The sequence below is a fragment of the Gouania willdenowi genome, chromosome 6 (assembly GCF_900634775.1).
Source record: "Gouania willdenowi chromosome 6, fGouWil2.1, whole genome shotgun sequence".
Taxonomy (NCBI): domain Eukaryota; kingdom Metazoa; phylum Chordata; class Actinopteri; order Blenniiformes; family Gobiesocidae; genus Gouania; species Gouania willdenowi.
Genome location: NC_041049.1, coordinates 49,508,411 through 49,534,417, shown reverse-complemented (window position 1 = coordinate 49,534,417; position 26,007 = coordinate 49,508,411). Strand labels below are relative to the sequence as shown.

At 38.0% G+C, this 26,007-nt stretch overlaps 1 protein-coding gene across 7 annotated transcripts; it reads left to right on the top strand.

Annotated features, from left to right (window-relative positions):
• The first annotated feature begins 572 nt into the window (after positions 1–572).
• ush1c (Usher syndrome 1C) lies at positions 573–26,007 on the top strand. 7 transcript variants are annotated; one of them, XM_028450631.1, is made up of 20 exons: positions 573–685; positions 3,396–3,463; positions 6,105–6,248; positions 6,358–6,496; positions 6,763–6,871; positions 6,994–7,018; positions 7,082–7,139; positions 7,235–7,423; positions 7,525–7,584; positions 8,301–8,357; positions 10,144–10,286; positions 12,090–12,155; positions 12,869–13,026; positions 13,204–13,259; positions 18,429–18,470; positions 19,008–19,061; positions 19,164–19,263; positions 22,679–22,788; positions 22,874–22,929; positions 25,640–26,007. In XM_028450631.1, the coding sequence occupies exons 1-20, from the start codon at positions 650–652 to the stop codon at positions 25,650–25,652; spliced, it is 1,683 nt and encodes a 560-aa protein (XP_028306432.1). In that variant the 5' UTR covers positions 573–649; the 3' UTR covers positions 25,653–26,007. The 7 variants fall into 7 exon arrangements, 6 of the variants coding, with proteins under 6 accessions (XP_028306432.1, XP_028306438.1, XP_028306436.1 ...); XM_028450637.1 differs by lacking the exon at positions 25,640–26,007 and adding an exon at positions 23,026–23,267; XR_003674318.1 differs by lacking the exons at positions 18,429–18,470; positions 19,008–19,061; positions 19,164–19,263; ... (1 more) ...; positions 22,874–22,929; positions 25,640–26,007 and adding exons at positions 13,691–13,740; positions 13,864–14,028; positions 14,157–14,979.

The window sequence follows — 26,007 nt, the reverse complement described above, 5'->3', positions numbered from 1 at the left end:
CCAAAAAACACTCAAAAGGACGTCCACAACACAGAAAATTATTCGAAAAACACTTAAAAATATTTCGAAAAACACAAAAATGACAACAAATGTACACAAAATAATGAATTTGATGAATAAAAAAAGGCAACAACAACCAAAAACTAGAATTTACAGTGCAACTGCAAAAATACACGAAAGGGCAGAATAATACACAAAGACAACAACAACAACAACAACAACAAAAAAGTAATAATGACAAAAATGGTTTCTAATTATTGTACATGCTGACATCATGATTGTGAATAATTTGCACCTCGGATCAGATTATTACATTTTTGTGGCTTCTGTTGTTATTAAAGTTTTCTTCCCTAGTCTATGTACCAAAATCCGTTCCGGAAATGATGGTCTTTCAAAATAAGAGTGCAATTTTAAAGTAGAGCGCATAAGAATGCTTGGAATTATGAAAGCAATATTTATTGTGTAAACAAGAGTTTGTTCCTATACATAATAACATAACTGTATTTTTTATTTTAATATATTTTTGTAAAAACTCTATGAGTAGTAAAATTACTCCCGCCACCACCGGAAGTGGTGGATGTCTTTCGCTAACTTGACACACGGGTAGAGTCAGGCTGAAGCGAACTACTTTCTCTCGACTCGTTTAACGATGGAGCGTAAAGTTGCTCGAGAATTCAGGCACAAGGTAAGTAAAATATCTTACGATTAAATTTCTGTTTTTTTTAAAAAAAAAAGCTTTGTCGCTTAGCGAGTGAACCAGCAGCTTCTTTCTAACTGTTTGTCTCTTTGGCTCAGGTGTCTTTACCTGACAGGTGTAGCACAGACAGACACAGACAGGCCTACCTGCCTAACAAAGATACTGTCCAAAATAAAACAAAACACACCTCTTAAAAATACATTTATATTGAAAATAATAATAATATCTGCCAATTAAACAACAGGCTTATGGCATATGAATGAATAATAGTTATATTTTGGGAAAATGTAGTTTTGATGGTTTCTGGTCGTGATGTTTCTAATAGAATAACATGTTTATAACGTTTCTAATTTTAATTAATTATTATTACAATAAAATACCTTCTTTTGACTACTTCCTGTTTAAATCATCGGTAAGCCTTAGTGTTATCTATGGTAAACTAGTTGAAAAATGACTTCATTTTTTTATGCTTAAGCACAGCCTGAAGATGACACCTATGAGAATACGATAAGGAGGAGAACATGATATGTTCTCTGTATTTCCAGGTGCAAAGCATTTAGAATAACCACTCAACCATCTGGCAAGCAGGGAGCAATATTATAAGCAACACACAAAGGGCAACTTAGCATTAGATAATGTGACAGGAATGAGCAGCAGAGCGGAAGAGGTGAAGACAATTTACTATTTCATTAGAGGATGGGTCACAGTTGGGCTTTGTTTTCTACTGGGACCGTGAACAACAGTGTCTGTGTTCATCAGATTTACTAACACACTCTATCAGACTGTTCAGGTTTGAATTATTGAGTTTGTGTAGTTTATAAAAAACCTTATGATGACTGTGGAGGGAAAAAGAACCTGACAGTTGTGACTGTGTATTTAGTTTTATGGTGCTAAAGTCTGGAGGAGTGGCCTCCGCCTGTGACATTTATAACAGCCATAACCAGGGGTGGACTGGGACAAAAAATCATCAGCGACACCATGTAGAAGCTGTTATTAAGTCAGTGATGCTCAACATGTGCAGCTCTTTATGTCTTCATTTTAATTATCATTCCCCCAGAAAACCTATTTCCTTTGGCCATTTTGCAACTTCCTTTGTCCAATTTCTGCCTCTTTTCAAAAGTTCTGACATTTTTTTCAGACTTTAGCTCCTTTTGCTAATAAATATTATTTTTTTCTTATATTTTGTCCATTTTTGCAATTTTATTTACACTTTTTTTGTGCCACTTTTCTTCCAAATAAGCTATTTTTTGTCCAGTAAATACCACTTGTTTTTTTTCCCCCTACGTTTTGTTCCACACTTTGCCCTTTTTCACTATTGTTTGCCACATTTTGCCCATTTTAAACTACCTTTTGCCATTACATACCACCTGGTTCTTCTTTTTTTGCCCATTTTTTGGCCACTCAGTCTTGACTGATTTTTGGTCCATTTGATTCACCTTTCACTCTTTTCTTACTACGTTTTTGCCACTTTTGGAACATTTTTGGCCATCTGTTACCATTTCTGCCTCCATCCTGTCGTAATAAAACAAACAAAAACCTAGCAGAACTGACTGGACTGGCCCACTTTGGGTTGACGACCCACTGGGGCGATACCCGGTATGCCAGATTGCCAGTCCACCCTGGCCATAACCACAATGTCATGAAAAATCCTTCCCTATTATATAGCTTTGATTACTCTAATCCCTGAATGACGTAATAAATGCTGACCTGTGGGAATTTCTGTAATTTATTAGGACTAGTGCAATGCCCGTAGGAAATACTGTATGTATTGCTATAGAAAAGAGGGAGGTTTAATAATTAGCACTGTAATATAGGCTAGCATACATCTGTTGCTTGCTGAGAGAGAGAGAGAGAGAGAGAGAGAGAGAGAGAGAGAGAGAGAGAGAGAGAGAGAGAGAGAGAGAGAGAGAGAGAGAGAGAGATTATTACTCACCTTAGTTACAAACGTTGCTCACCGAGGACACCTGCTGGTCAATATTTACGGGTGGTTTTTTTTAGGATATAAGACCCACTTTAGTCATTTTTAAAAGCCCTTTGTGCAGTCACTCCTGTAGATTCTACGCAGCATTCAAGTTATCCTGACTACCTGTCAACATTGAGCTGTTCTGCAAAGCTGTATTTAAGACAATTTGATGAAATAATTCATTAACGGTATCATTACAGTCCAAACATATCCGACGTTGCACATCTTTGAACCAAGCAGCAGCCATGTTGAAAGTCTCAGGTCAGTCTGAGCCTGATTCGCAGAGATATTTGAGGAACAGACACAGACAGAGATTCCTCACTTGATAGATAAGATTATACAACCACTGACTAAATGGATTATGTGCTTGTGAGTGTTGGGTGTGAGCATTCACCCCTGTGTGTGAGATGTAAGGTGACACTATTGACCTCGTCCAGCCCAGTCTCCTCAGCTGTATTGTCAGTCATTACAGCCTCCCAGGAGTTTGATGGTTAGACAGTCGCAGTCCCTCTTACATGTCAGCCTTTCACATTAGATAAACAGGTTGAAATAATTATGTGTTATATCAGTGACTGGCCAAAGCGTTTCCTCAAACCAATTCTGCTGCAGCTGAGCCGTCATCAGGTTAGTACATTTTGTACGTAACTTGATACGCAGATACAGATGAGAGGAAGATGCTGAGGAAGAATTTGCTCCGGCTGTTTTTTTTTTTTTAAAGGTTTGTTTTGTTTGTAGGTGGAGCTGCTGATTGAAAATGAGGCAGAGAAGGATTACCTATACGATGTCCTCCGCATGTACCATCAGTAAGTACTTTCACCTGCTGCTCACTGAGGCTCTAATGCAGGGGTGTCAAACTCATTTCAGTTCAAGGGGCCAAATATGAACCAGTTTTATCTCAAGTGGACTTTGAGTGAATTCTCAACATTAATGTGCCCTATGTTGCTCTTCCACGTGTAAATAATAAATACAGTATGTAAGGCACAGACAATATCCAAACAATAAATGACAAATTTTCACTTCAAAATTCCTTGATTTTGTGACAATTTTTTTTTTTTTTTGTGAAATGTAAAGGAATTGTTTGTGATTGCTTGTGGGAAATTACTGGATTTTAGAGGAAAAAAACACATTTCTTATTGCCACAATTTGTGATTAAAAATGTCTGAAACCATTGGATACATGTGAAAATGGCGAGGTTTATTTCATTTGTGAATTTTGAGGGACTGAGAACGTTTTATACCCAGGAACTTTTATACTGATCAGCTTTTATAATGATGAACTTTTTATTCCACTAGACTTTTACCATATACCGTATGTTGTTTTTATGATGATTGTGTCTGTTTGGCTTGAATCTTTGAAGTATGTGGATGTGCAATTTCATTGTACTTGTGCTATGACAATAAAAGGATTTAACTGAATTATTTGTTAATTTACACAGCAATTCATGTTTTCTCTCATTTGTACTTTCTACTACGGGCCATAATAGATGCTCCAAAGGGCCGGATTTGGCCCCTGGGCCTTGAGTTTGACACATGTGCAATAATGAGTCTGTGTGCTGCTGTTTATGTATGTGTGAATCCATTGGTTACCGTTCAACAGAATGTGTAACGGGAGATTTAAATGAACACTTTCAAAGGGAAATTTGAACATAACACATTCTACTGAAGTGTTAGATTTTACATTTCACATTTTAATGGCAGTTTTTTTGCAAATACGTTGTTATTGTGCTCTCCATAATGGTTTCTGGTGACGGTCTGAGGTTAGAAAGTGGGTTTATTGGGTATAGTGGAGGCAGGGATCAGCTCTAGATTACATTGAATACAATGGAGGCAGGCCCAGTCATCCCCTTGGTTAAGCTGCTAATCAGTTTCCACGGAGCACTGACAAGCATGAGCAGTTATCAACAAAAGCTCTTTCCATGTTCATCATTCCAAGGTAGAAAAAAAGGATAAATAATTTAACGAGGATGACATGTGAACAGATTTCATAATGTACTGTAGTTTTTGGAGTTGCCTTGTATTACGTTAGATAGCTACAGCAATAATTGAGTTTTAACAACTTGATAGTATATAGTCATAGATAATCCCAGTGTTTTCAGCTCATTATGAGCTGTGGCAAATTTGGAGTTAATTCGGAGTTTTCCTTCTTTCAGCGTTTTGTCTTGTTTTCTAACGTTGCTGCTGCTCAGATCAACCTTGATTGGCTTTTGTACGACCCAGCCTCACTGGGGATCGTGAACCTGTCATGTAAATACCGTAAATGTTTTTTTTTTTCTTTTTTTTTTTGTGCTGCTTGGAACTACCTTAACCTTATTCCTAATCCTAACGCTAATTTTAGTGTTTTTAAACTTAACCACCAAACACAGAACCTAAATCAAGAAGAAGAAGAAGAAGAAGAAGAAGAAGAAGAAGAAGAAGAAGAAGAAGAAAACCGTGGCTAACAATATGAACAACAAAACAATAGATTAATTTACGTGTCAGTTTCTTAATCCCCTATAGGATATGGCATTATTGCACACATGGACTCTTGTGAATACATAGATGTGGGCATTGACAGAAAGCATGCCTACACGTCTGTTAATTTATAGAAAAAAATAATCTTCTAGAACAATGGAGTCTGTAACTGTATAGGGTCTCCAAGGTGGTTCACTAACCAGCTGTGACCTAAACAACATTTAACAAAAAGTACAAATCCACAGTTGTTAAGATTGCAGGAAAAATTATAGGATGTCGAGTTGGTCTTTTACTCAGCTTTTTTTTATCTGAACATTGATCATGTCTCTTTAGTCATGTATTTATTATGTAGTTATTTCAGCTAAAATGTCTTCACTTTGACCTTCTGATAAAAGATTCTAAGATGTTACATTTATTCATGGGAATTGCAGGTATTTATTGGAATTATCAAGAAATTGGGAGTCATTCTAATTATGGTATCATATCCAAGCATAAATATTTGCATTCATTCAAAATAATACAAAAAAACACAACATTTTAACGAGTGTTGCAACATTTTGGGAGTTTTGAAGTTGGAAACTTTCCATGGGAATTAATTTTCAACAGTGATGTGAAATGTAGTTGAGAAAATATATAAATAAAAATATCAGCATCATTTCTAAGTTATTACCAATTTCTGTTTAATTCCACTGAATAATTCCCATGAAAAGCTTATATTTTTGAAAATTCCTGAGCTTAAGTTCTTGTGGATTTTACTGTAAATGTTTGCTCTTTTCAAACCCTACTACCTACTGACATTTACTGAGGACTCTTTTGTTTTTGTTATTGATTGATTTTATTCATCTCAGCACACATTTCATTTTCTCCCTCAGTTTCTTTGTTTTGTGGCAGCAGCTCTAACCATTGCATGTTTTAAAGAAGTGTTTTATATTAGTCTGATGTCAGAGTCTAAATCAAAGTAAATCAGACTCCGGTCCTCCTCACATCCTTCCAGGTCGATGGACTTGCCAGTGCTGGTTGGAGATCTGAAGCTGGTGATAAACGAGCCAAAGCGTCTTCCTCTTTGTGATGCCATCAGACCTCTGATCCCTCTCAAACACCAGGTGGAGTACGACACACTCACACCCAAGAGGTCACGGTGAGTAGCACTTGGTATTCTGAAAATCTTTGGATTCTTATTCCCACAGTTTTCCTATTCCGGAACTTACTGAGCAATGATTGCTTGCTTTTCTCTTCTGGCACGTCAGAAAGCTGAAGGAGGTGCGTTTGGATCGAACACACCGTGATGGACTTGGTCTGAGCGTGAGGGGAGGGCTGGAGTTTGGCTCTGGTCTCTATATTTCACAGACTGTTAAAGATGGACAGGCTGATATTGTTGGTCTCCAGGTAAGGAGTGTTACGTGAGATGTGAGGCCTTCACTGACTGCATCCTTCCCTGCTTCTCTGTATATGAGATGTTTGCATTGTTCATTTCTGTCCTCTGAGCAGATTTGCTTATAGTGTTGGAATGATAAAGTGAATATAAAGGATACAGTTTGAAAACCAGCAATGTATTTATCAGGAGGCAGTGGCTATCCGTACGGTTGCTGTATAAATATACCGACATTCTATCCATACACAGCGCACCTCAAAGGTGGACATTTGGTTTGCAGGTGGGAGATGAAATCGTGCGGATCAATGGATATTCCATCTCCTCCTGCATCCACGAGGAGGTCATCAGTCTCATCAAGACAAAGAAGGTCGTCTCCCTTAAAGTCCGCCGTATGTCATCATGACTCACTGATGGATTTGATAAGTGTTTGTTCAACCATCAGAAATATTAATGTTGCTTATTGTCATCAGTGTTGATCATAACCTTATTCTGATGTTTTCCTTCCTTTAAGATGTTGGAATGATCCCTGTAAAAAGGTAAGATTTATATTAGCCTGTTAGATTTGTGCACTGCCTAATGCTTTCTGCTCAATTCTCTAGCTCTACAGATGAACCCCTCAAGTGGCAGTTTGTGGACCAGTTTGTGTCTGAGTCAGGGGTGAGACTTGGCTAAAGATATTTGTTTGTTCAGAATCATGTTTGTCTGTAGCTAAAAACATTTCGGTGTTTTGTTTTGTTTTGTTTGTGCAACAGGGGAAAAAAAGCAGCGTGGCAGGCTTGGCTTCAATCGGAGGAAAGGAAATTAAGGAGAAGAAGGTGTTTCTCAGTCTCGTAGGCACGACTGGGATGGGAATCAGCATCTCCAGTGGTCCAACCCAGAAGCCTGGCATCTACATCAGTAACGTGAAGCCAGGATCTTTGTCTGCAGAAGTTGGACTTGAGGTGATTTCCCAACCTTCAACTTAATGAAAAGTTGACAATCAATAATCAATAATCTGCCTGCGCTAAAATGTGTCTGCACCTCTTAAACATGTTTGTTATAGATTGGAGATCAGATTGTTGAGGTGAACGGAGTGGATTTCACTAACGTTGATCACACAGAGGTAATTTATTAATAAGATTATTAAGGTTTGGATCTTAAACCTTTCCACATGTATCGTCAAAACTAGATCAGAGATAGACAACTTCTCTTTGTGTGTTTATATTGACCTTTTATTAAATGATTTTGTTATTCTGTGTATTATGAGGATTATGAGTTATTTTATATACTATCTTTGTTGTTCTATGTATTTTTTGTCATATTTGTATACTTTTCTGTTCTTTTTGTTGTTATCTTGTGTGATTTTGTTGTTCTTTTGTGTAATTTTCGGTATTTTTTTGTGTTTGTGGGTTTACTTTGCGTGTGGCCACCAGGTGCCCATGTCTGCAGTCGACAATTTCTATAGAATATGGCTTTAAAAACACCTTTGAAGCACAAATACAGGTCACATTTGACAAAATAAAGCCTCATATTGCTGTACATACACTGTGTACAGGACAATCTCACTCTCACACTGGCATAATAAATTGTTACTTACCACCAGTTAATAAATTATTGATTTAATTATTTTGCAAGCAAAAAAACATTTTCTGTTTGCAGTGTCTATTTTTAGGACTAAATACATTTGTTCTTCCAGCATTCAGCAACATGTTTCTGTCTATTCTCCAGGATCGTGGGGCATTTTTCATTTATGAAACACATAAACACTCTACAAGCTATTGTTGATATTTTATTTTATATCTATAATTAATTTAAGATTTTTTTTTTTTGCATTTCCAGGCTGTGAAAGTTCTGAAGAGCAGCAGGAGTCTCACCATCACTGTTCTCACTGGAGCTGTAAGTGGATTCAAAGTTTAGCATATTCCTTCTTTACATATTTCACACCCACTTGTTCTAAATCACAAAGTAGGTGGCAATAATTATGTTTTGAAAAGATAGAACATGGTTTGCGTTTTGTTCAACATATGCAGAATTTTTTGCTCAACCACCGATCCATTAAAGGCAACAATGATTCATTTATTTTTTTTCTTTGAGGCATTTCATTTAATTGACACACCTGTCTTTTTCTAAAAAGATCCAGTTTCCTCACTCAAATCCATTAAAGCCTCTGGTTAAAATCCTGCTACATTTAGAGCCAGATGTGACCTGAATGCATTAATAAATGAATAATAAATCAGAGTGTGACTCATAAGCAGCTGTTGGTGCAATGTGGCACCTGTAGGAGGAGATAAGCAAAGACTCATGACAAAGCTTCGTCAGGTCTATATATTTTCATTGTTAATTTAAAAAAAAAAAACAATGAAGTGATTCTGTCCATTTATTGAATTATGTATTTGTTTTTGTATAAATTGCATTGTAATATCCAGTGTCAGACAATTAGATGATGGATTAGATGATGAATAGGTCATGGATTTTATGCATTTTCTTGCATGAAGGCAGAATCGTTAAATGCTTCTTTGGAGGTTGAACTGAAGCTGTTAAAGCTGCGTGATTTAATCACTGTCCAACATTAGCTTCCTCGACCAAAACTCTTTCTTTGCCAGTCTAAAAGTTAGACTGAGTCAAATTTGTGTCTCGTTTTGTCAAAATCAGAACAAAGCGATGTTCTCAAATGTTTCTATCATGGAATAAAACAGTAAATCAGCCATTTGTCCTGGATGAAGGAAAACAAACAGCTTTCTGAAGTACTGAATAACACACAGTGTACAACATCAATTTGTTAAGGAGATGTCCCATTAGTGAGCCTTCACCCATCTGTCTACAGAGGCAACACTCAGTCACGTTGCTTAGCATGTTGTTTTTCTAGCACTCTGGGATTAAGGTTGTGCACCTGAGACAAGCAGTCCCCTCGTATTTACTGCTTTCCTCTCAGCTTGTCTGATGCATTTATTTGGCCTCGTTGCAACACATCCAATAGATGATGGACCACATTTGTTACTTTAGATATGAGTATTGTTTGCAATATTTTGAATACCAAATTATTAAACTCAGTTTTAAATTAAAATAAAGATTTAAGATGTAGCACGGTGGTAAAGACTGTACGCTGCCTTATTGCCCTGTCATCTGACATTTATGAATTGAAAAAAAACTTTGTCAACCGGTTTATTTTAGTTTCGTTTTAGTCTCAGCATTTTAAATTCTAAAGGTCTCTTTAACTTCTGTTTTATACGTGCACTCTGGCTGCTATATACTATTTAACTATTTAACTTTTTAACTATGAAGACGTCTCAGGAATGTCTGTGAGTATGCGTGTATGTGTAATATGTAAGATACAGTATGCATGTTTTTAACTGGATCCTGGAGAAATGTTCTCTCATCTTGTCTGCACTACTATGTATGGTTGGCAAAATGACGATAAAGCTCAATTTGATTTGATTTTGATCAAATTACCACCATTGTAAAATTTTGCTGTAAAAAATGTATTTGGACATTTAAATATTGACTTAAAAGAAGAGAAAATCAAAGTCAAACACTTTGTTTTAAACTAAATGAATGTAGAGCAGATTTATTAGATTGTTGTTTGCTGTTGCCTCCGAGTTTTAACTGTTCCAGGAGCCACTGATGTTTTAAACTTACCCCCTTAGTTTGAAGTCTTTTTCTGTTCCCCCATCGTCTCTGGCAGGGCAGCGAACTGTTCATGACGGATGAGGAGCGTATGGCCGTAGAGGCCCGCAGGGAGCTGGATAGGCAGGAGCTGATGCACCAGAAGAGGGTGGCAATGGAAACCAACAAAATCCTTAAGGAGCAGCAGGAGAAGGAGAGACAGTGAGTGAATTCATCTTCTAACTAATCTCATCCCAACAGGAAGCCGTCCTATTATATTTAAAGCTGTGGTGGGACTCATGTTTTATTAAACCATATTTGATTTTAAAGATTTTCCTCCTCACAACAAAAGGGATTAAGAAATGATCACTAAGAGGTTATTAAGTTAGCAAAAACTTGATTTGTGTCAATGGTTTTGCTGTGCCTTTGGATGAACACGCACGCCTTCGTTCTTTATTCACTACAACAGGGGTGTCCAACTCATTTTGGTTCATGGGCCAAATATGGAGCAGTTTGATCTTCATGTGGGCTGCAGATTTCGTGTGGGGAAAAAAACAATTTCAACCTTATTGTCCACTAGTTTACACTTCCACGTATAACTGATATAAACAGTTTGTAAGCTACCAACAATATCAGTCCCTGCATTATCTCCACTTTAACATTTCCTGATTTTGTGACAAATCTTTTGGTTATTTATCTGCATGCCAATTTGAATGCTCTAAAGGGCTGTATTTTGTCCCTGGGCCTTGAGTTTGACACGTGCACCACAACGACACCCATTGCATCAAAACTATTGGGTGAACAAGACAGATTTTTGAAAAATGTAAAAATTGATACCCATCATTATTACTTCCACTGAGGAGGTAATGTTTTCACCGGCGTTTGTCCGCCAATAGACAATGTCAAAAAGAAGAAGGAGTTTGACGATCTGGAAGGTATTGTAGATAGATATAGTAGAAGTATTTCAGCTCGGATATTTCAAAATGTTATGAACGGATTTCAGCCTCCTATTATCCTTGGTGTCAATTTGACCCCATTCAATGAAAGTGACGTAGAGGAGATTGTGTCTGAGAAAGAAGATTGTGGTGAGTAGAATGAGAGTGTGGACCCTCCAACAGACACAATCCCTTTTATGGAAAGACCAACATCCATTCACATGGTTCATTCAGTGAGAGTCATTAGAAATTAGAAAATATTTGGATGAAAGATTTTCAAGATACACTAACTCTAAAACTGAAAGTTTGACCTGATGGTGGCACTGCAGGAAATGTCATATCATCACCACAACCAATAGGGTTCATACACTTGTGGTCATTAACGTTTTCAGTAAAGTCGAATGAAAACTAGATAAATTAATTCTAATTTAAAAGTTTGGCCTGATGGTGGTGCTAGAAAATAGGTCATTAGGTATATGTATTTATGTATTCAACAAATAAACAAAGTGCTTGACACAAAAACTTGGTCAACAATTTTCTTAAAATGCTTTTCTGGAGGCAAATATCCAAGGTTAAAATGTGTTAGTAATATCTATGTATAATAGGAAGGTTAAATGAATCTTGGCAAACTGATAGACAATGTCAAAAAGAAGAATGAGTTCTACTTTGGAGATGATCCAACAGGTATTGTGGATACTGTATCCAGACTTGAAAAAAACTATATAATACACAAACTATGTCATCGGAAATGTACACAAAGTAGATTTCACATACTTTCATTGATCTAGAGGTTTGTTTAAGCAATGTGGGAGGAAGATTAAACCGTAAATTATAGATCACAACATAACAAACAGGCACTAAAGATAGATAGCTTACTTTACTGATACAGATCTTTATGTTTCCTTTGTTATTCAAAAGAATCAACAATGTATCTGTGTAAATCTGAAGGACATGTTATAAATACTACAACTATATGTCACAGTTTGAGGAATGACCTTTGCAATTACATCTCTGGAGTTATAGGCCTGGTTTATCCATCTTGCTATGTTGACAGTTTTATGTGGAAATCTGTGTGGTTTGTTTTCAACAGGAGGAAGATGGAGAACTCCCAGAAAGCTGCAGAGGAAGAGGAGCGCTACAGAAAGGAGATGGAAAAGTATTACAACTACTTCGTTTTCCAAAATATTATTAGTAAGGGTGAAGAAAAAATTGATTCGGCAATATATCGCAATATTTCACCTTGAAATTATCTATCCAAAAAAATTCCAAATCGATTTTTTAATCATGTTTTTTTTACCTAATTGTGCTAACATATGCAAAGCATGTAAACGCCCAGTCACTAGATGTCAGTGAACCACGTAAGAGCTTGTTAAACTACCTCACTCTTCAATGCCTTTTAGCTTGGAATGTATAACATACTGGGAACTTTTTTTTAGATGAATGTGGTTACTTTAAAAAAAAAAAAAAACACCCAATAATAATAATTTAAGAACTAAACAGAATCAGAATCTGTTGTAGAATTAATAATTAAACTTTTTTGAAAAATGTAATTTGACAGTTTGATATACATATCTCTTGTTTTTGATATTGGTACTTGAATTATAGTTAGTAACCATTTACTTGTTCTCACAAGTTTGACAAAAATGTAATAAATTGTATTCATACCATTTTGTACTTGTAAAAGTGAAATTTGTAGTTACTGATATTGTGATGTATAGCGTATTGTTTAGTGAAGTATATATCGTATCCTGATATACAAATCATGAATCGTATGGTCAGATTCATGGCAATGCACACCCCTAAATATTAGTATACTTTGTTTTTTCTGTTGTAGCTATAGCTTCATAAATGTGTTCCATGTGTATTTAGGATTGAAGCTGCAGAAAAGAAACACAACAGAGACTGGGAGGAGGACTGGGGACCCAAAACTAGATCTAAGAGCCCCAAGAGCCCACGTTCTCCTAGAGGCCCCTCTCCTGCCTCACCAGAGAGAAAAACATCCTCAACGACAAAAAATAAAAGTTCTCGTAAGTCCACACATCGCCCACCTGACCGGATGCATGATTCCTTTGTTTACTCCTGAGCTTGTATTCTCACTTCTTTTCCTCCTCTCCCCCCTGTGCATACTCACTGCTCACCATCTGTCGTTCTGTCCCTGCTGTGTGCTGTGCCTGCCGTGTTTTTAACGGCCTATCCTCTGTCAGCCGATGGAGCAGGAGCTTTTACAGATGCAGATGGGGATGATGAGCAGTTCAGACAAGTGAGTCTGGAGCCTCAGTTGTGTGAGCCCCCGGAGCAGATTTAATAAGAATTTAAAAAGCCGTGCAGAATGTCAAGTCCTAGATTTCCTTTGACAACCAAAATTAAACCATGGAAGATTGTTTCCCCAATTATTATTTCTGATGGAGTCATGTAAATTTCCCCTTCTGGGTATGTTTTTGAAAATGAAGGCTAAACAAGTTCATCCCTTCAAGCTGCACTACAAAAATCACCTGAGATGCATTCTGCATCATTAGCCTCTACTGGGACGTAGATGTTTGAGTGCCAGATGGAGCTCGGCTTTGGTTTTTTTCTTGAATGGCGTGCTTTTCCTCTTTTTGTTTTTCGAAATAGACGTCATTTAGTTTGTGTCATTGTGTGTGATCATGGATACAAAGTGCTACAGTGATCTGTGGTAATTTTCATCCTCAGCTTTTGGCTGGTTTTATCGATACGAGGGGAAACTCCCATCAATCCGTAAGGTATTGTCTGCTGCGTGTTTCTTTTCAGCATCATAGGGCCTGAATACAAACGTTTGTGGGAAATCATCTATCAAGTTAGGAATGTTTGGTTGTGATCTATTTGAGTGTCTCATGACGTCTTAGAAAGGAGAGAAGAAGAAGAAAAAAAAGAAGGTGTCCAACACAGACACGCTGCAGGAGCAGAGAAAAAACAAGAAGGAGATGGAGTTTGAGCTGAAGCTCGCCAAAGAGAAAGAGGAAATGTTCGAACGAGAAAAGCAACTAAAGATCAGTCGGCTCGTTCAGGAGGTATGAGAGTGAGGAGGCTGAAGGATATTTGTACCTGTGATGTATTACGAGTGCACCTGTGTTGTTTCCATGAGCGTAAAGTAACTGTTAAGCCTTTTTGTGGCTGCGCGGATCCACCTCTGGACCAGGTTTCAGAGACGGAGAGGGAAGACCTTGAGGAGTCTGAGAAAGTGCAGCACTGGGTGGAGCGTCTGTGTCAGACTCGGCTGGAGCAGATCTCATGTGTTGAGAATGAATCTCCTGAGGTACAGCGTGTGAGCCTTGTTCAGGAGTCGCTGTTACTTTTTTAGGGCACCTACAGTAAATCTAGGCATTTTGATTCTCATGTCAACATTATAGTTGTGACCCTATTTTACCAAAACAAAACTTTAGAGTTTATGAATCAAAGAATCAATTTATTCCTTAGTGTTCACACTTTTTAAAACATGTATGTTTAGATCATCAGAGTGTTTTTCCTTCTCAAATGTTTATGATAGTTTATGACCTGGTGGTTGGATAGGACACAAGTGTTTGAGTTCTTGAAGTGGTGTACAATTTAATATTTTAAGGTTTAAGGTTTTATTCAGAAAACTTTTTTTCAGGAAATTTACTTGGATCTCCTGACATGTTTCGACTGTCAGGACATCAATTTACTTTGATGTCAAGAGATCAAAGGGAATGTCCTAAAAAACTGTTGCCTGAATAAATGAAAACTTAACATATTATTAAAAAAGAAAACAAAAAGAACTTGCTGGATATAGTGCACAATATGTTCCTGTAAACATTTGAGGTTGAGTCGAGGTGAAACCTTTCCTGTTTGCTTTTAATTTGAAGCTCTCCCCACCCCGCTCTCCTTCGCCTGAGCCAAAGGTGAAGCGTTTCGCAGGCGGTCTCCACCTGGCCACAACTGACCTGGATGACATCAACCTAGATGAGGTGGATCAGAGTCTGAGGGGTCCACTAAAGCGCCTAGCCCCCACCCAACCCACCACCAGCCATCCTCCGCCACCTTTACCTCCTCCTCCACCCTCACCTAAGCTAAACTCTGTCATACCAAACTACTATCCCCCCTCCACCGGTGCTGGCAAACCTCCCTCCAACACATCCACTTTGACGAGCAAGACGCGCCAGCATCAAGTACTCCCATCTCAGCCTCCGAACTCCCACTTCCCTTCCTACGCTCCATCGTCACGTCCACCATCTTCTCCTCAACCTGCCCCACGGCCTCCGCCTCCACCCCCTCCTCCCCCTCCACCGCCGCCGCCTCCCCCTCCCCCTCTACCCCCACAGCAACATCCATCACGAACGGGCCCCCACAGCAGGTATCACCAGCATCCCCAGCAGCACCTCCAATATCCACCGAGCCCTCCAGAGCACAGGAGTGAGTGGGAGGCGGGTGGATACCTCCCCAGAGGAGGTTTTTACTCCTCTAACACCAGTGAAATGTCCTACCCCTCCAGTCCAAAGGTCAGAGTGTGTGTGTATGTGTGTGGGGAGGGGAAATGAAAGTGGGTTTGGTTTTATATTTGAATTGTTGACTATAAAAAGGAAGATGTTGTAAAATTTCACGTTTTCCCGCGTTTGTGTGTATGCTGTGTTTTTACTGACGCTAAGGAGGTTGTATTTTCACCAGCGACTTTTTATTTGTTTGTCTGTTTGCAGGATTACTAAAAAATGTACTAAAAGGATTTTAACCAAATTTTAACCGAAGATAAACCTTAAGTCATGGAAAATTCCATTACAATTTGGAGGGGATCCAGATCAATGTACAAATTCTGTATCAGTTTAAAAAAAAAAATCAAACAACCCTTATCTTTTGTTATGGATGAAATAAAAAAAATTCATATCTCGGTACACATTTGACCAATCTTTATCAAAATTAACTCAGTTATGTTGGCTGGGTTCATTTATTACCACACTGAGTTTTATCTGGATAGGATCACACAATTTATCACTTTTATTAAAGAAGGGGGTGTACATACATTTCGATCTACTGTATCATTATGAATGTGGTTATAATTTTATTTCAAGGCTTTAAAGTGTGAATGATCATGGTACTAGGATCAGGATCACTGATCCAGATACAGTAACTGCCAATAGCAAAAAGGAGATTTGGCACTTTTTGGAGGTTCTTGGCAAAGTGTTCTTGTTTATTTGATTGTTTTATGCATGAAAAGAGAAGTGAACAGTGTGTTTACGTGACTGAAATATATATCTTATGTGTACATCATGTTGTACAAACTGTAGTTGCGTGCATGCTTTATGCATGGAGTGTGACAGTGTAAGGCTACAGTTTAAGTAACTTTTTGTATCAGAACACAATAAGGAACATTTAGAATATAAAAAGTCTATCACTGCTTTGTGTGTACAATATATCTTACTGTTGTGCAGGTCATGAGAAATACATCCCATGCCAGTCGTATTTCCTCTTCAAGCAGTCCCTTGGTGAGTCTGCTTCCCCAGTCAGCTGCTCCCAATATACATGTAGTAAAAGCAGCTTTAACTTCAATGAACTTCTTAAAAAATGTTTAACATCAGCTGTTGCTTGGGGGAATTGGTTTTTCACCAATAGCAAATCGCACCCAGTCCTCCCAACCAGAGGCGTCAGACGACCCCCGTCATGTCCAAGCCCATCATGCTGCCTCAGTCCCAGACTCAGCGAGCAGCAGAGCCACACAGACCTGCGCTCCGCTCTGATGTCCTGGTATGAAATCTCTCTGCTCTCTGGCACTAAACCTGAGATCAGACCTGAGGCACAGTGCGGCGCTTACCGGCTGAACTCTTTACCTCTACATCCTTTTGAACTTTGACATTTTCTAGACTTTGCAGCTGTTTTACAAGAACTCAGTCTGTAAATGGTGTCAGTGGCGTTTGTCTGCTCTGTCTATCCCAGATATGGGAACCTTTTATCACAGGGGGGCACAAACGTGGTTGTCTGATCCGAGGGCCACATTATCAACATTTATATCATTATTTAGAATAATGATCAACCTGATGTCATCATTTCTCTGTGTTTTGTGTTTTTTGAGTTGTTTTGTAGATGTATCTGTCATTCTGTGTATTTATATTGGTGTTTTGTGTCTTTTTGTTTTTGTCATTTTGTGTTTTTTGTGTCATTATTTGTCTTTTGATATTTTGTAGGTAATTCTTGTAGTTGTCATGTGTGATTATGTTTGGGGGCCGCACAAAATTAGACCAAGGGCTGCATGTGGCCCCCAGGCCACCAGTTGCCGAAGGTTAATCCTTTGAAAAACCAGGCGAATGTGTCAACCGACTGATTAAAACCGATTAAAACTGAATCTATGGATTGCATTTTGTATTAGTGTTAAATATTTTTCTTTATTTACTACAACTGGTTGCATCACTCAAGTTGTGTAATGGTGGTGGATTCCAGCAATCAATAACACACAGGCATATTTGCTGTTGAAAGCTTTATTGCATTAAGTGGTCAGTGAGGCTTTAATGAAAAATGAATGAACGGCAGTGGTTGGAATTCTTAAGGATGTTTGTGTTGGTTAACACACAGTAGCTTTACTGGTTTCTGTAGTCACTGTACATTACTGTCAAAGCACAGTTAATTAATCAGTTGATGGAAGAGGGACAACAACCTGACCTAATGTTTAAAAAATGTATATTATTATTATTGTGTAATCTGAACGTTAGTGTTGCTTTTCAAGTATTATTTCAAAACATTATTACAACTCTTCCCAAAGTGAGACATGACTCATGAATCACCCCGGCTTGTATTTCAGCCTCCAGAGATGCTGAAACGAATGGTTCCCTTCAACTCCTCTTTTAAATCCAACAACAAACGACAAGTAATCAACTGATCTCCACTCTTGCCTTGTTTTTACCCTTGAGTGCTGTTTCCCGCTGCTGCTCCTCCTGTGTTTGCTTCATGCTTCTACATCAGGCTTCCAAACAGTGATGGCTTTACCTTTCAGTGCTCTTAACTGGCACAGTGTAGTAATGCATCATATTGCATATCACACTGTTCTGTTTTTAGATTAGAATCTTAGTGGCAAGCATTTGAGTTGTAATTTGTCTCTGAATTGGTTTGTAGTGAGTCTGTAGAAGTAATAGTTTGAGACAGAAGATTTATTTTGAAATGCCACATTGATTAGATAAATGGCTCAACAATAGGTCATTGTTTGTATTCAATTAAAAGTCCCTTCAATGTTTTTAACTCCTTTCTTGTAAATACATTTCAACAAAATATTTGTCATCTTCTGAAGGATGATGACAAATGAATTTCACTGTGTGCTGTGGAATAGTGGAAACATCTCCATGGTTTTCAACCTTTTGCTCCATTGTCCTGATTGTCAAAGGAAATCTGCTGAGTTACCGACTGACATTGGCTGCTTGTTAACAATTTTGTTGATGTGATTTGATGAAATGTATTTATTTTCATTTTCTTTCAGGGATTTCAGAAATATGTGCAGGACTTTGATCCACACTCCATGGTATTGTATGACTCAGAGACAGTTGTGGAAACACATGTGCTTACAACTGTGAAACATTGACTATTTAAACAATGTTGTTTATTCACGTTAAGGACTATAACAAGCAAAATATGAATTTAACAATGGAGAACGTTAACGGCAGTAACGTTCTCTCTCTCTTTTTAGTCTGAATAAGTGTGACTTAATTTACAAGCTACAACTTCACTTATAATCACTTTTACCACCACCCAAGCAGTCCCAAAACAACTTCACATTATGTGCCCCTTTCACCAATTCACACTAATGGTGACAGAGTTACTGTGCTAGATGATAATTCTCCAAATCACTATTTTACTTGTACTTCTGTGATTATAAAAGCAGTCAATGATCATGATTTGTAATCTAGATAATGTGTTTTTTTCACTTTTGTGTCATTATTTAACCCTGCAGTATGAATGCACTCACACGCATAACTTAAATGGTTTTTTTTTTTTTGTCATAAAACGTTGGTATTACCGTATATCATTTACACGCTTAATTAACCTTATTTGTTTTTAGTTCTCCTCAGACCAGATAGCCGGAAGAGACGTGAGACTCCTAAAAATTAAAAAGGTATCTTGGGTTTTTTCCATCACACTCACCCATTTAATCTAGTATGAATTCAGTATCAAGTATTATAAATAATCGATTTGTTTGTTTATTATCACTAATAAGGCTGGGCAGCTTGACCTGGCTTTGGAAGGAGGAGCAGACTCTCCTTTAGGAAAGTTAGTAATATCTTCTGTCTATGAAGGCGGTGCTGCTGATAGGCATGGTGAGTTCATTTATTTATCTTCATTATGTACAAAACTCACCAGTAATACAATGTTTCCCAACCTACCAGCTGTGGCACCCATGATTCAAAGCATATAGTGCAGAAGTGTCAAACTCATTTTAGTTCAGGGGCTAAATACAAACCAGTTTAATCTCAAGTAGGCCGTAGATTTTTAGGTGGGGACAAATTTTATCATTGTGCCCTAGTTTTTAATGTCCGTTCAATTCACTTCAAAATGTATTGATTTTATTACCAATTTTTGTGTAATTTAGAGTACATTTGTGGAATTGTTTGTGAGAAATTGTAAGATTTGTGGCAAAATTGAGAGTTCTTTCCACAATTTGCAATTAAATATGACTGAATTCATATGATATAAACAAAGGAAAAATGCAAGCCCATAGAAAATATTGTGGAGTTTCATTAAATTGAAGAGTTTGAGATATCTATAACTGGATTATTTGATAATTTACACAATAATTATTGTCATTTTTACTTTCTCCTGCGGGCCGAATTGTATGCGCTAAAGGACCAGATTTGAGTTTGACACATGATATAGTGTTTCACCTAATCAAATAAAACACTGCAGAAGGCTAGATTTTCTATAGACATAAAGTCCTGCTCATTATATAGATGGATTTACTGAAAATAATGAAAGCAGCATTAAAAAGCACTAAATCGAAAAATTAAAAAAGAGACTTTGAATTAGAAGCCTCAGATTGTTATAGATATACTAGCGGGTAAAGAATTTTTTGAAAAAGAAAAAAAAAAACTAATTTCCTAAAAGAACCAAAGAAAATAACATTAAAACTGTGCAAAGCGGACAGAAATAATACTGACGGAGCTATATCAGTACTGTACCAGGGGCTGGTGTCAAAAGAAGCACAAAATCTTGGAACAGCATCAGAAAACGCAGTCAATATTTGACTTTTATGTCAATAAACTTGCTATATTTCTACAAAAACACTTTAGAAATAAAGAGGGCAAACTACAGGAAACTTCACTTAGTTTTTTATTTGTCATCTTCACACTTTGTCATTTAATTTAAATGTGAAGGTGTGTCCAATCTTTTAACTGGTGTACTATGTAGAATAAATAAATACCAAACATTTATAATTTTGAATATCATTAGCCTAACAGCATAATTGCCTCCGTCATTTTTTGGTCAAATTGTAATGTCTGCCTAACTTTACTCTCCTACCACTGCTGCATCACCCTGTCTTATTGCCTATGTCCTCAGCCTATCACAACGCTTGTTGGAGTCTAAAATCACTGTCTGCCTAAGTCATCTCTTTGACTTAGGCATTTTTGCCACTACATGGGGGATGGATGCGGACTGTAGGTCTGTGGAATAGCTGGGTGACTCCATACAAGGTCACCTAGCTGATTGACCTAATGACTTCAAACTCATTCAGTGTCAGCCATTCTCAGATTTTCTACCCACCTCAGTGCCAGCCATTTTTGACCATTTTGACTGATTTTAAAGACCCACAGAATATTTTCTACTATGACTATCTGAAATCTGACACCAGATTCTGAACGATTGAAGCCTCTACTTTCATAAAAAAAATGTTTCTGGCTCGTTTCTGGCTTGTTTCGTTCTTTTGTAATCAGCCGTTGACTAGAGCAAGTTTTATACAAATCTTCAGTTTCAGAGCAAAAAACTGAGAAAAAAGCCTTTTTGTAAAAAAAAAAAACCCTGTCAGTGACTTTAAAGCTTTTTTTTTTTTGCTTTAGTGACAACTCTAACATCTGAACATTGTTTCCTTATATAAAACAAAAAAAAAAAAACACAGACCGATGGCAAAATTATTATTATTTTGCTATCTGGGTCAGAGTTGAATGGATTTCTTTCTGTATTTTGGCGTTCCTCCAACTTTCTCTCCCGTCAGTCTGCACACACGCAACTTTCTCTTCCTCCCGGACATGCAGAGTGTCACTGCTTGCCCCGTTTTTTTATGGTTTTATCTCACAATTGCCACATTATCCATGAATTCCACACTTTCTCTGGTCTGAGTGTGCGCTGCTGGGAACGTCAGCTCTTTACGTAGCGCCATTTTCTGTCTCGTAAATGCCTTTCCTCCTCTCACACTTAGCTCTGCGGAGCACGGATGATCTCTCATCCAAAGGTGCGCTGCTACCTCCTACATGTCACCTATTATTTTGCTATCTGGCTCACAGGCTGGGGGTATTTTGTACCCACCTCCACACCCCTCCTCCTCCCCCCTCCTCCCGATACGCAGGGATGACCCGTTTGGCCCGGTTAGTTGATAGTTTTATCTCACGATCACAACATTATCAATAATCCACTCAGGTCCACACATGTTCTGTGTTAGTATGTGGAGCTGTGAGCTGCTGGATACTTCACAATATCACTCTGTAGCGATATAATCTCCCTTCTTTTCCTGCTTCTTCCTGCTTTGCTGGGTCGCGTCAGTGGCTAATCTCTCATCAAAAGGTGTACTGCTGCCATCTTCAGCACACAGTTGGTCACTACAACACCCCACAGCTTAGATATTGATGAGGGACCTCCGCCAGGGTGTTTTCTAGTAATCCTCATGAAAAAATGCAAATGACGAGATATCTCGTCAGTGGCACTGAGTGAGTTAAGTTATCTGGGGCCTATGTCACCAACATTCGACCAAGGAGAAAAGTTGTCAACCCCACAGTCCATGACCTTCAGGCTCTCCAGTACCTGGCAGATGGTTGAATCTGGTACAAGTTGGATTTTGAGTGTGACTGGGAGGACCTGCCTCAGCGACCCAGCATCCCCAAAGAACTGTTCCACTGGGTCCCACTCTTTCCTGCCCAACTGCCAATTACTCTCAGGAAATTCAATGACTTGCAGGCAATGAAACCAGTACTACCAAGAGTGGCCCACCAGTACTATGACAACCTCCCTCATCAGTAGACAGAATGAAAACAAGTTCACGCAGCACCTGAGCGGGACTTTGGTTAAGGTTAGACAAGTGCAACAACCTGGTTAAGGTTAAAGCAACTTGCTTAAAGTTAGAAAAGTAACACAACTTGGTTATGTTTAGGAGAGTAAACAATGTTGGTTATGTTATTGTTGTGTTTATATGTAAGAGAAAAATTGTCTAAGTCATATTCTGCCTAAGTCACTTTTATTTGTTATGCAATCAATGTTGTGCCTCACTTTTTTTGGAAACTTGTTCACACATCTGGTTGAACTTTCTGTTACAGTATCAATAAAAAACACCAATGTGCTTGCTAAAAAATAGTTTTTTTCTTGTTTTCCGAAAACGTTCAAGTATGACTTTAGGCAACTATGCTATTAGGCTAACAATATCCATCATATGTTCATAGATATAGGGTGTAATTGCAGTTTCAGTTTAATTTGTATTGTACAGCTCTCACTCTGTTACTGCCTGTGATATAATTATATGTGTGTTTGTAGGTGGGATCGTCCCTGGGGATGAACTCATGGCTGTCAATGGGAAAATCCTAATTGATGCCACGCTGACTGAGGGACAAAACTCTCTGGCTCGAGCTTGGAACAGTGGAGGAGTAAGATTCAGATGTGAAATAACAACACGTGTGTGTGTGTGCACATTCTCACTCACACTGTTTGCATGTATATATTTTTTTCCAGGACTGGATTGATGTTGTGATCGCTGTGTCCCCGCCAAAACATTACGAAGATGAAGTGTAAGGATCACCATGGTTATCATTTTTTTTTTTTTAAACAGCATTTTTAATTAAATGTATGCGTTTTTGATCCAATGATGGTGGTTGTGTGTACAGCCCAAAGTCAGCATCAGTCAGTCCCACTGTGAACAGAAAGGTGTTTGAAGGCAGTGCAACTCTGTACAGACATGGCTACCTTCTCCAGCACTAGCACTTCTTCATTCTTGGTTCCGGTAATCAACCCTGCATTCTAACTTCCTCATTAGTATAGAGCAGTGGTTCTCAAATGGAGGTACGTGTACTCCTAGGGGTACGCGATGGCACTACAGGGGTTACTTGAGAGAAAGAGAGAGAGAGAGAGAGGAAAATTAACAAATGTAAGCATCAAAATATGGGGTTTTAAAAATCATAGTAATACTAAATATTACCAGCAACTCACAAAATGACAACAAAAACACGCAAAATAAGAGAAAAAATATACTGAATAATAAAACAACAAAATACACAAAATGACACCGAAAAACACATACTAAAAGAGAAAAATACTTACCATTACCAGCAGCACACAAAACAACAACAAGGAAGCACTAAATGAGAGAAAAATACACAAGATCACTACAAACCACACAAAAATAACATAGAAACCTACAAAACAACAAAAGAAACACCATAAGAAACACATGCACACACTGAGAGTATAATTTAAATAATACCAACAACACATAAAATAAGACAAACATATGCTGAATAATACAAAGAACAGACAAACAACAACAAAATACACAAAATGACCCCCAAAACACACAAAAGGACACAAAAAACGCACAAAGCGATGATAGAAATGATCTTGATGGGAACAAGAACTGAAAATACAAGGGTCAGTCTTGGTCCCTCATCGGTGGGAGATGACTTTAAGTGATTAAAAACTATTGAAATAAATATATTCAGGGGGCACTAAATATTTTTTCATTCCACTTATTTACAAAATAAGATCATTTAAAATGTGTGTCATCGCTCATTCATTACATCATTATGCTAGTTGGTTTTTCACAGAATTCTGAGCAAAATGATTTAGTTGGACAAAAAGGGGGGTACATGGATTCAGAAATAAAAGAAAGGGGGTACTTGGGCCAGAAAAATTGAGAACCGCTGGTATAGAGGAAGTAAACATTTGCTGTGGTTTGTCGATTGGTCCTGCGTTTGATCCTTTGGGCATGTCACAGTCTCCCCTATCATTTAGAAGAAATCAGATCAGGCACAACACGGCAGTGTTTGTGTCATGCAGTGTAAAAGACTGTTTTTAAATCACTTTGGAACACTTTCCACTTGCGCAGGCAGAAGTAATCCTCTGTCAGAAAGGATTTAACTCTGCAGTTTGACTTTCAATTTAGGAAGCACCTCCATTATGAATCTGCCATATTTGACTGAAGACTTTTGCATCTATTGTGATCAACAACCTGACTCATTGCTCCATATATCTGCCAAGCCCAGTGAGCCATATATAAACATGAATGTACATCCGTGGCCTCTGTGGTCATTTAAGGTGTCACCAGGTCATGGTCACTTCATGTCGGACTCCTGCCAGCCTTCAGCAGTTGTTCTGATTGATGTTGCCCTGTGGGACTGTTACATGTCCTCAAACTTGGCCTGGGGATGAATTGCAACTGTATTGAAATAGAGCAGACATGCTTTGGTTTGATGTGTTTACTGTGGCTTGACATCAACTCTTTCATCACCAGCAAACTTTAAGCAGGTGTTTTTTTTTTTTTTTTGTTGTGTTGCTAGTCATGCAGCATGTCACACTTTGGTTTTTCTACTGTTTCGCCCAAAAACAAAATCAGGTAAAAATGAGACTTTAGTGGGCCAAAATGTATTTTTTTACCCTGAAAATATAAATCATCTCTGTCCAAACCCATATTAGGACAACATAAAAAACTACTGCTTTAGATCTGAATCTGTAGACACATTTAGTTCATCCATTCAGAGAAATACATAAAAGCAAAGGTAGATTATTGCTTCAAAAATAGTGTTGCAATTTGGCAAGGCAAGGCAAATGTATTTGTATAGCGCATTTCATGCAGAAGGCAATTTCATGTGCTTTACATGATTAAAAAGTGCAACAGAAAACATTTAACAGTTTAAAAATCAATATTAACATTACAATCAGCAGTAAAAACATTAAATCAACAATAATGGCTTGGATTTGTATAGCGCTTTTTTCGAGGAGACTCAAAGCGCGTTACAGAAACCATTATCCGTTCCCACCAGTCACTCACAGTCATACCACCGGTATGTGGTGGTAAGCCACAATGTAGCCGGGGGTATACTGCCATTTCGCGCCTCTGACCGCCACCAACATTCATAAACAATTCATCCAAGGCAATGTGGGTAAAGTGCCATGCCCAAGGACACAATGACAATGTCTCGGATAGAGGATTCGAACCCCCTACCCTTCGGTTACTGGACGACCCACTCTTAGCCACGGTCGCCCCTTAATAATTATATGATTAATAAAAATCTCCCTGCAGGATTTCAGTTTATAGATTATACTTTGCATGTGTGTCTGCAGTGGTTTTGCACTTTTTAGGATATACAGTAGGGTTTGGACCAAACCTGAGATTCACTAATATTTGATGTTGATGTCAAGCCCTGTCTCTAATTAAGCTTATACTGTATATTGTTGTTTAGAACACATTTGTTAAAACATTCTTTGTTTCATTCTGTCCTGCAGGACTTTCTTCTAACCTCATCAATCACCTGCCAAGAGGTTTTCTCCAATTTCAGAAGAGTTTCCTTCTTGATGCTTCAAGATTTTATTCCATAATCACGACACAGATTCCCTCATAAACAACCCCCTTTGACATGTTTTGTGTTTTTGAAATGTTGCCTTTTTGATGCTCATGGGGCAATTGTTTTGTTTGCTGGTTGTCCTTGGTAACGCTCTTTATCCCCGACAAGGGACCGACCTCATGCTGACACTTTCTTCACTCAAACTGTGCCTGCAGGAGAACGAGGCGTGAGTGACAGCAAGTAAAAACCAATCAATAGAGCCTCTAATTTGTCTCAGACGCTGAATAAAAGATCAGCTTGCATTGCTAA